The sequence below is a fragment of the Amphiura filiformis genome, chromosome 5 (genome assembly GCF_039555335.1).
Source record: "Amphiura filiformis chromosome 5, Afil_fr2py, whole genome shotgun sequence".
NCBI classification, from domain to species: domain Eukaryota; kingdom Metazoa; phylum Echinodermata; class Ophiuroidea; order Amphilepidida; family Amphiuridae; genus Amphiura; species Amphiura filiformis.
This window is the reverse complement of record NC_092632.1, coordinates 17,781,087-17,793,162: the sequence shown is the minus strand read 5'-3', so window position 1 is coordinate 17,793,162 and position 12,076 is coordinate 17,781,087. Positions and strand designations below refer to the sequence as shown.

General features: G+C 34.4%; 1 protein-coding gene across 1 annotated transcript in view; it reads left to right on the top strand.

Moving 5' to 3' along the window:
- Positions 1–12,076, top strand: part of LOC140152741 (vesicle-fusing ATPase-like) — a 51,308-nt gene that overhangs the window by 11,728 nt on the left and 27,504 nt on the right. The window contains exons 2-3 of the mRNA XM_072175220.1: positions 665–756; positions 3,122–3,221. Of these exons, the coding sequence (XP_072031321.1) occupies positions 665–756; positions 3,122–3,221 (192 nt within the window). The remainder of the gene's footprint in view (positions 1–664; positions 757–3,121; positions 3,222–12,076) is intronic.

The window sequence follows — 12,076 nt, the reverse complement described above, 5'->3', positions numbered from 1 at the left end:
TTCTGTAGTTTTATTGCTGATATCAACAGAGAAATCATCGAATTTTTTGTAAGGCTGAGTGGCAATGATTTTAAAACTGACATTCCTCATGAAAAAAAATATGAATTACATGTATACGCTCTTTAGCTTTTCGTTGTTGAAAGGGATTCAATCATGTTTCACCGTTGTTCATCACCATTTATGAACAACGGTGAAACATGATTGAATCCCTAAATGAAACATCAAGTTGCAAGTCAACAGTAAGCTTCATGTACATGTATTTCTTGTACATGTCAGTAAGTCCTACGAAAGCCCAAAATATTCTGTTCACCACGTCATTCTAAATTTAATATTCATTTACCGTATTTACTCTGTAAATGACCCCCATCTTTTTTCAAAGAAAAAGTGACAGAAATGCAAAAATTTTCATACCATATCAATTAGCATGTTAGCATATTAATAAATCACTTTCTTGCATAAAAATTTTGTAGTAATTTCCAATAATATATGGTCCCTCTATGCGAGTCGCCATGTTGATCAAACCGGAAGTCATATTTTTGCGAATTCAGGATGTCAAATTTGCAAGTTTTTTGTACATGTTGTATCATAAAAACATGTATTTTGTATTCCTTTTTCTGCAGATTAATTAAATGACTTTGTTTATATTTCCTATTTTTTTTTGTAGATAATGAGAGTGACGCACTGTCCGACGGACGCTCTTTCGTTGACAAATTGTGCTATCGTATGTCCGGTTGATTTGGATGTAAACAAAATCAAGTAAGTCTTTAAATGTGTAAGATATACAATACATATCGTTGAGCCATTGGTGGGGAGTTTGACTCTATTGTGAAAATTAAAATTACATGCTTACAATATATGCCAAAATAGGCAGCATGAAGTAAAACCCTGTAATTTTTATTTGTTTTTGAAAAATTGTATGATTATTAATAATATGTTTATGTAGAAACTCTTAGGCATCTTCAAGGTAAATCTTATAGTTACACACCTTTATCAATTTCAAAGGGGAAAATATCAAGCATATTCAAACAATGGTTCTGCTTGCATGACAAGACAATAAATATTGTCACTATTTATGGCTAAAAACTGTACAAATACTTCTATGTACAGATACTTCCAACTATTTATCAATACAAACTGTACAAATACAAATAACATAAATATTTCTGTTGGGTTTTTTTCATACATTTTACTTAGTCATTATTTTCAAGTACAATACAACAACATCAAAGTGGCTTTGTGCATTACAAACAATTTGTATGCAAATGCTCTCAAGAAACCATGAATTTTATTTTTTCTTATCTTTTTAACAAAATTGTCAAGCAAAAGGCACAATGCAGTTCTGCAGATTAATTTTGTTGCTTGATAAATCTCTGTTACATGTACGTGTAGGCTACATGTACTTGTACATCCCTGTGGCTGATTTGGGCTCTGTTGGTAAATTGACTTTCCGAAAAAGCTGATTTGAAATTATGAGTATGATCCACCTTTTATTTATATGTACAAGTAGAGAGCCTCCCGAGGGTAATTAAATTTTCACCCAGAATAAACAACATAGGAATTTACTTGGTAACATGATTCCACAAACTATCTAAATTATTGCATAATAAATTATTTATCTGCCATATTTATATAAGAATTTACAAAACCGTACTACAATATATTGATGACTATATATAGGGGGAAATTCTTAAGATTTGGGTTTCTTTCAATGATATTCCCAATGCACATGCAGTACCCTAGCTAGCTACTACCTACCTACCTACCTAGTGACAAATGTATGCAGCATTCACAATGTGCTCCTTGCGTCTCAATTGATTATGGTACAAGGTGTCGATGCTGCGGATATTATTTGTGGCAATGCATAAGAATATGGCATACTTGATGGAATGGGAGCCTCAAATTGGGGGACAATTTGAGAATATTAAGTGTAAACAAAATGTTAGAAATGAGCTTTTGGTTTGGAAAAAATCAATGCATTTGATGGCTACAGTACCTGCAATACAGTCCTGAATGTCATGCATTCACAATTACCAATACACTGGGGCATGCTTGGGTTTAGTTCTTTTCTGCATTATAGCATTTGCTGAAATTTTAAAATAAATCATTTTCACATTTGCTTCAGAATCATTTTCATCTATGTACTTTTCAGGCATGAAAAATTTTCAGCATTTTAGCTGATTTCATCTGGTTTTTTTGTTATTGTTTTCAGTGTTTTTCAGCCTATTTTTGAATCGGATTCATAGAAAATGGTAAAAAAAAACCATGTGTTTCAGTGTTTTTTTCCCAATACCAGTTTTCATGCCTAACTTTTCTAGCATGCAGTATGTTTATTTTCTACAAATTTGACCTTCACAAATATTGTAAATGGATTAATAATATTCTGAACATACGATTTTCCCAAGCTCATTTTGAATGGTGATATAATTCAGTTGATGTTATTTTACAAGGGCTATGTGGAATTATAATTGAAATAGCCGATGCTTGCTAAGCTCTGTGTGGCAACCAACTCCTCTCTCGCTCTCTCTCACTGACTCTCTCTCATTGAAATAACCTAGATAAACGCAAAATAACAAAATATTCAAGTCACTGCTTTATTGATTTTCCCCATTTACAATCCATCTTTAGGAGTCATAATGTCAGCTCTGAAATGAATATATAGCATGATATACATGTATAGAGAGCTGGCCTTTCTAGTGTTTTAATGTCAAGTAACCAGTTTTCAAAATGTTAATGATGCAAAATTACACCACATGTACGTAGATGTAATTAATGACCTATATAGTAAGCATAGCATTTAATTATACATGTACCACTGCTTACTAGATTGAGGTTATTTAAATGTTGTTGATGGGGAGTGGTTTATGCATAATATTGATCTTCTGTTTACATTGTACAATATTTTTCTGTGTTTTTGTGTGTGAAAAAGACAGTAAAGTCAAAAGAATGCTAAAATTGAAATGTTTGATATTCGAATTTGATGTAAAGGTGATTTTTTTATGTGTGTATACAAGGGGTGTGTGTTGGGGTGGGTGGGGTGCATGCATAAGGGTGGAGGCATATGTGTTGGGTGAATAACAGTTGATCGCAGCACATAACAAACATATATTCTATTCCTTCCTAGACATGTGCTTGTGAAGACCAATCCTAGTGCATCATTTGTGTTTTCATTGCGTGCTCATAAAGATGTTAAACAGGGACATGTTGGATTCAGTCTCCCTCAGGTAGGTCTTTTTTTATGCCTCCACTGCGAGGCATACTGTTTCTGCAATGTCTGTCTGTCTGTTGTGCCACACCTCCATCATCTGAATGCTGTAGCTCTTGAATGGATCTATAGGCAGATTGACTCCAGATATTCTAGCTTGAGTAATTTCCTATCAACCCTAGTGTACATACAGGGTGTCCCAAAAAAAAGAGGCCCCTCATTGCACCCTCTTTTTCTCCTATTTCTGAAAACTTAATCAAATATATTTTGGTATGTAAAAAAACCTTGAGTCGTTAGCTTGAATAAACCAAAACAATTTTATCAATCGGTTCACAACTTTTGAAGATATGCTCTTTTAAAGAAATGTACCCGTTTTTCACTCTGTCTACGGAGAGGGTTTGGCTACTTCAAAGATTGAAAAGGAGTACACATACCATGCATGACTATCAAACATTCCTCAATGATAACTTTATAAAATAACTTTATTTATGGAATGGGCTTTACCGGTGGGTTTATGGGCAATGGATTTTGTTAATAGTGTCATTAATTTGTGGGTAAAATGGATGCCGAATGGGACTTCTTTTGCTTTACTTGCAATTACTTATTTTTTCTTGGTTATTTATGCCTTTTTGTTTTATTATGTTTCTTACTTTCTTACTTTGTTGTTTCTTTTTTATTTACAACATTTCTCTTTTTCCCTAAAAGGCTGTTTGGTTTGTCTTTGGTTCTTCTGAACTGAGTTTACTGTGCTGCTCTGCCCTCTACCTGGTTGCCTCCTTGGCGAATACAGGTTTCAGCCCTGGTCCTCGTTGCATCAATTGCGTATGCGTACCATCCTTTTATGCCGGATACTTGCGAATGCATTCAGTAATACGTTTATGAAGATCTTAGATTTTGCCACAAAGGAAAAAAAGTGGTGTGAGGTCTGGTGATCGTGCAGGCCACTCCACAGCATGAGCCATCCCAAGAGTGAAAAATGGGTACTTTTATTCAAAAGGTCTTCTAAAGTTGTGAGCCGATTGAAATAATTGTTTTGGTTTATTAAAGCTAACGATTAAAGGGTTTTTTTACATACCAGAATATATTTAATCAATTTTTCAGAAATAGGAGAAAAAGAGGGCGCAAAGAGGGGCCTCTTTTTTTGGGACACCCTGGATGATATTATAAAGAATACAGTAACTATTCACAAACATGAGGATTTTCTCAAGCAACAAGTGATATGCATTAAAACCTATTTCACACACAAGAAAAAAGACCACATGATTTTGCTGTTTTTATAGCAAAATTATAACTAAAAATGTTGAAAAAAAGAACCAAATATAAATGCATCAACCCGCCCGAAAAATGAATCAATCCTACGTGATTCAAACGTGTGCACTGCTTGGAGTACACAGAGTGCCATTACAAAGCAATGCACTCTGTGCATACATTTTAAAACTGCTTTTCTGATTGGTTGCTTTCATATAGAAGTGTATGAATAATAGTTTATTATATTTATAATACAAGATCTCACATGCATTTTACAAAGTGGAAGTGATGTTACAAACACAAGTGAGCTAGTAAGTTCTAGTTTATAATTCATATCAGAGTCAGAAGTAGATTTTTGTTCGACAAATCCAATAAATTTGAGCTGTCACCATCTTGGCTGATGGCTTGATCACAGATGATCCGGTCTACTGCTTCTCCTGCAGGGATCTTACCCGAAAGAGATGTTGGTTGTAAGCTATTGTAGCAGTGATTCATATACATAATCTAAAAGGTAAATTCCTAAAGATAAAGCAGTAGACTGGATCATCTCTAACAAAAAAATGTGTTTTTGTCATACAGCCATAAGTATTTTTGGTAGGATTTTGCTTTGGAGTACAAATAATGTTATTTTGAATTTAAAGCCATAATGTATCATTTTGGTCACATTTTAATTTTGTTAATCTTTGCAAGAAATGATTACATAATATTAGTAACAACTGCCGGTTTCTGTTCATTTTAAGCTAAAATAATGAGGTAAAATGAAAGAAAACCACTTAACCACTTACTGTGGAGCCCTAATTAGCAAATATAATCATGGATCCCCAGTTTTATTATAAAAACTCCCTAAATTTTAGTGCAATTAAAGCACTTTGGGCTTAAGCTTTCACATGGTATTTTAGTACACCATTAGGCATTACAATCATGCAAAAAGGTGAAATTCAAGAAAAATTGAGAGTGTTGCTGTGGTGTAAGTCACACATTATGGCTGTAAGTTGGAACATGGTATTTTTGTACCTGGGACAATTCATAACAAATAAAGGCAATGACAGCATTATGTGTCCCATAATTTTTAAAGTCTTCCGATATGCAACAGAAAAACATTGCAGATTGTGTGTATTCATCGGTAGATAATATGAGTAAATGCAATAGGGACAGAAATGCCTACAGGTGCAGCTTACATGAATGAATTAGCCAAGTAGAATAGTTAGAATCAGCGTTCGAAATTTTGGTTGTCCGTTATCCCGGGACAACTAAAAAAGTCCCCGGACAACCAAAAGTACTGATTCGGTTGTCCGCTGGACAACCATAAATCTGCAGCCAAAAGTCACCTTTGTAGGCCTACGACCAACCAAAAACTTAAACGGACAACCAGAAATTGTAATCTGGTTGTCAGTGGGACAACCATTTATTTTTCCTTAATTCGAACACTGGTTAGAATATTTAAAAGAATTCTTGTTTTCATAATTAATATTAAATGCCTTGGGTGTTTATGTAGATGAGCCTGAGTCTCACCTATATATAGCCATATACTGTAGAAAGAAATTTGTGGGGGTGAGTGTGCCGCAAATAAGCCATTGAAACAAGACAACTCTTGAATTGATATGGCAAGAGTTAGTCCCACAGGTAAATAGTTTCTTCCGACTTTGAAAATCATAAGCAATATCTGCCAAACTATTCCCTGAACCGAATCCCTAAATGAAAAACTAATCAAAGAAAAAGCATAAATCTTATTGTAATATTTGATAGTTTACAAGCACAGTGACAGGTAATAATCCAGGGTGCTGTGCTTGATGAAATGAGAGATCTGCTCTGTGTTAGGAGGCTGCACCATCTATATAGTCTACGTCTATAGAGGAGCTAGGGCTTGTATCTGACAAGATTGCAGTACACGCTATTATATTTCATGGCACGTATAGATGTAATTATTATATATTGTTCCAGTAGGACAATCTGAATTTAAATGATCTCAAGTGTTCGATGGCCTTTTTACAATTTTGCATACACGTTTTTATTCTGATTTTCTTCTTTTTATTTATTTGTTTTTAAATTTGTATTTAGAGTATTATCTTTTATTGTATTTTTTTGTATAATTTCCTTATTTTATTCCTTATTTTTAAATTCATTTATTCATTCATTCATTCATTCATTCTTTCATTCATTTGTTAGTTTGAACATATTTAGGTTAAGTACATTTTGTACAGTTAAATTATTTTTTAATAATAACTAGAGGTATACCCGTATGGCCGTATGCTACGGAGCCTTTTACCCTTCAAAACCCACAGTGGAAGACATTGGCTTAATATAGATTTTACCAAGTTCAAGTACATGAATCAGAATGCATCAGAGCTATTTATAGAACACAGGCAGCAAGTGCAATTGTTTATACCATGGTCACTGACTTTTGAAAATGCACATTTTCGCGGATTTTGAGCCCAATCCTTTACCGATCGCAACCAAATGTGATCCCCGCATTCTAAGTAGCTTAGGACACTCCCCATATTTTCCTTGATCTCTCGTATAAATTACAGCCCAATCAGACCAAGTTTAAAAATTGACCTTTGACCTTCGACCTCCGATTTCGACCGAAGGTAGCGTGAGACACTCCCCATATTTTCCTTGATCTCCCGTATGAATTACAGCCCAATCGGACCAAGTTTAAAATTTGACCTTTGACCTTCGATTTCGACCGAAGGTAGCTTAGGTCACTCCCCGTATTTTCCTTGATCTCCTGTATGAATTACAGCCCAATCGGACCAAGTTTAAAATTTGACCTTTGACCTTCGACCTCCGATTTCGACCGAAGGTAGCTTACGACACTCCCGTATTTTCTGCATCCCCGTGCGAATTTGGCGAGGCTCGGCTCAAAACTGACGGAGCCTTTTACCCACATACACACACACACACACGCAACATAAGGCAAATTATAGTAAGATAATGTACAATAATACTGACTGCTGGCAAGATCACAGCACTTCAAGCTTCAGGAATTACACAATCAAATCAATTGAGCAAAGGAGTATCCGGAAAATATTACAGCATCAGAAAGTTGAATACAATTTTGTATAATGATGATTGTCAAGACCTGAGTATTCAGGGATTAAAGGGAAGGTTGTTTTCTCTCTTTCTGATCACACTGTACAATGTAACTTCCCATGGGCCCCTACACTCTCTGTAGCACTGGTAATCTATACTTGCTGTCTACTGCTGATACAGCTAACTGATAAACTCTCTGTCTCCACAATAAATGTGACATTTCATGTGATACATTTTGCCCATCTCAGATCATTTATGCGCATTATTTTCAGCTATTCTTATGCACTTGTCTCTATAGAAGAAGAGAAGTTGTGAAGACGGTCAGATTAATGCGTACAATATCGGAAATGGCATTTGCTCGGTCTTTTGAGTGTTGTGTTTAAATATGCAAGAGCCAAGCTTGCTCTGTGGTTGAAATTGAAAAAGAAGAAAAGGTCGCATGGCAAGCTTTTTTATATATAGGGAGCCCACCCTGCGCGCAGGGTTTGAGTCAACATACTAAATCAAGTGATAATTGCCTCATTGTAGGCATTCTTTACATTGTGAAAATTTACAGCGATGTTAGCTGAATTATTTTTTATCAACATATGATATTAGAACAATAAGAATTCTATTATCCATCAAATAGAAATAAAATAAAATAGATGCTATGCCACCTTGATTTTATCTGTAAACATGATTTATTATTCAATTATTGTGATGTTTTGAAAAATAAGAAAGTAAATTGTGCTTGTCTTAATTAGCAATGTGTATGTGTATGGATTGGAATACTGTAATGAATAATTGACCAAATCATATTTTTATTTGCATTTTTAATTGAATTTTTATGTCACAATGTTCGCATCATGATTATTTTATTAAATTCTGATTTTAAGCTGGCTCAGATCATAAATAAAGTGGGGCAGAATTCCAATATTTTAGTATACATTAAGAAGCAAGTCATCAACCATCAAATGATACTGATATGTATAGTGACTGCATAAGATGAAGTCTAATACAGCAAGTTCATATCACAATACAGTTTGCTTTCCTTTAAAAAAACCAATCTCATGAAAATATTACACTTGATAATACAAATCTATAATGGTAGCCATAATTAAATTATTGGTCAACCACCTTCATACTATAGTAAAGCAGCAGCATTTGACAGTCACTCCACTCTTTGATTTCATATGCAAGATGCAAGTGGATGTGTGTTTTATTTACAAAAATTGATACTTGTATTATTTTATTATGAGGGTTTCATAAATTAAGTCCCTTGTGAAGAGTCACAACACCAATATACATGTTATCTCAATTTGTCAAATGATTGCAATGTGGTCTTGAAAGAAATTATTATTTTAATTTGGATTTTTCGATACCAATGTTTTCACCATAATATTGATTGTACAGGGTACGTTGTAACATGATTCACTGCCAGGGATTTACTGTCAAGTATCAGAGAACACATTTAATTTATCCTAACAAATTGTTGTGTAATGTGGAAAATAGATTAGTTATAATGTTATATCTCATCCAATATTGGTTGGTGTATTGCTAGCTAGCAATATAGCCTGGATGCAAAAGTGGATCAATAACCATAATTCACACACACATTGCTGGTTTGGTAGGCAAATGATGCCAGCAGTATGATGCCAATTTTTAATTACAGCAAATGTGTTCTTTATATTATAAGGCTATCAAAGAGTATGGGATATTTTAATATCTTAATAATTAAAATTAATATTTTAATGATAAAAATTACCATTAAAGACTACAAATGTGTCAGATCACAAATTAAGTGCAATAGTCAAAATGTGTGTACTAAAATAATTGTAAAGGACAAAATGTGTGTAAAAATTATCAAAATGTGTGTATTAAATTAATTTAGGCTGGGGCTTTAAGGTAAGAACCAGTGAAAATAAGCCAATTTGTAAGATTAAAAAAAATGATTTAAGATTGCTGCAACATGTGAAATAAATTATGCAACTTGTACAGTAATATGATTCTAACTAAATCCTTTGTTTTTTAAGACATTTTTGTCATGTTCTGTCTCCATCTTTTGCCCTTTTACAAAGAACTCTACTTACTAATACTATGCTGATAAATTTTGAAGGATATTTTTTCACCTAAAGCTATACGCATCACACACAACACTAACCTTTCTTATCACAATGATACAGTAGGGCTGTCCCAATGCGGCAGACTGAATGGAAAATTCAAGTGGTTGAAGGGTCTCAGCATAAAATGTGTGTGTTCTTTCTTTACATGCAAGTGAGTGCATTTTCATCTCACAGTGCAAATCCACTATGACGATTCCCACCACACTAATATTCTGTTGGCAAGAAGCTAAACAATAAAGGAAGCCTACATGTAGTAAAGTCATAAAATTTTGTTTCATAACCCATGTTCTTGTTAATTACTTCGGGAGCATTTTGTCTGAGGATGGTTTTTAGTGTTTTGCTTAAATGTTGAGAGTAAAATTATATTATGTTCATGTGCAAAAGAAAGAGCATTTGATTGTGGATTGCTAAGTAGGGTATTTTAATTTTTGATTTATGTGCAAAAGAAAAATTGTATTAATTAATGTGCAAATTTCACATCAGATAATGTGCAGATTTAAATGAATGCCATAGTAGAACGTTCATACTGCCGTATAAATGATGCTAAAATGCGACATGATCAAGGGGAATGAGTCACATGTCGGCAATTTTCAATATAAGTTTTATACATCATTTCCTGGCAGTTTATAAACGCTACATTTTGATGCAAATCCCATCAAAATCGGACACCTGGTTACCGAGGGGAGGGAGGGGAGGGAAGGGAAGGGAGGGAGGGAGAAATGAATGAAGAAATGGTAGAAAGCAAAACCCAGTCATGACAAATTTGTCAAACTTGAAAGATTGAAAGGAAGGAAGGTGGGCTGACTGGCTAAGAGAGGGAAAAAGAAGGAATTGATAGAAAGTCATTTTTAACAAATTTAAATTTCAACCCACTTTACGAATGGACCCACTTAAGGTTTTAAGCTGATTTCCCCATGTACTAAAAACTGCACTCATTTGGGTCTTAAATTCATTCAATATTAAATTTGTTCTGGATTTTTTACATGGTTTTAAATCATTGATGATGAGATGTATGCTTTATATTCTAAGCCATTACATGTAGGTGATAATTATAAGGGTGTTCAGTGTGTTCACCCTAAGGCTGATAGGTAATTATTCTATGCCTTTTACAGATATGGTTTCAACACCTTGCTTGATATTTTACATGTACATGTATGTACGTGATCTGATTGGAAAAAATGTGTTGGAAACCAGTGTTGGAATTAAGCATTTTTTTATGCGTAGCAAAATTAACTTTTATTACTTTTCTCTGGGTACATTCACATACTTCAATGTGTAAGTCTATGGCATAAAAATGCTACTCAACTCAAAAATTGTGTAGCATTTTGCTACACGATGCCAACTATTTCCAACGCTGTTGGAAACATTGCATAAAAAAATTTTAGAAACATTTTATTTTCATTTAGTGTTGCTTACAACATAAAAATGAGTAATCTTGTCAATTGGAGAGTTTTTAGCATAGCTATACACTTAACAGATATATTAAAAGACACATGTTAAACTTTCAAATTTGAAATACTTGCTTCAGTCAAACATAATTACACAATAGGATGCCCAATGTAGCACAAAGGGCCCGGGGGGGCCACTGTAGTGGTGAAGGGGGGTATCAGGCGCGTCCGTGGACTCTCAAAAAGCACCCTAAACAAGTATTTCTGAGACTGAAATTTTCACCCCTAAACAAGTATAAGTAGCACGATTTGCTACCCTAAACAAGTAGTTGTCTTTCACCCAACCCTAAACAAGTAGGCCTAATTTATGCAATTATTACCCTAAACAAGTAAACACACAGAAACAGGTACTTTTAACCCTAAATAAGAAGTTGCTGCCTTCAGGACCTTTTTGTCGATGTGCCGGCGGCTCTGCATAGCCAGAGTCTTGTTCAAGAATTACCTCACAGGTCATGCAGTATGTCCAATATTCTCAAGATTGTTGTGCCAATAATTTCCCCTTTTTGGATCACAGGTTCAACCCTTTGGATTGAAATATTAGAATTTATTTTTTGGGATTGGGATGTACCCAATTCTCCACATTTCCAAGAGAATGATTTTGAACTGCAAGTCCAACGCAAATGACGACCATGACGATTGCAAACCATACATTTAAGTTGGGAGACAAACACAGCCAGTCTCGCTTGGTCTATTTCCTAATTTCGTCTCCATTTAAAACATTCTAGAGCATTAATTATCATGCTGGATTTAGTGGTAAATCCAACCAACCCTGAAACTCATTGATTTATATTAAAGGAAAGCCAGCAAATAGTTCCAAATTATTCAATCGGCGTGTTTGTAAATACCCCGGTAAAATGTAACACATGTCAAAAGTTCGTTCACACAGCTTGTTTACAATGTTGGTGGTTGCATTGGCATGATTGGGCAGGAAGCTTATCAAGACTATCATGAATATTGATGAGTTTAAAGAGGTTCCGCCAATTGGAAAGTCTCTTATATTTTTCCTCATATTGACTCCACAGTTAAGAAAAAGGCATAACGCA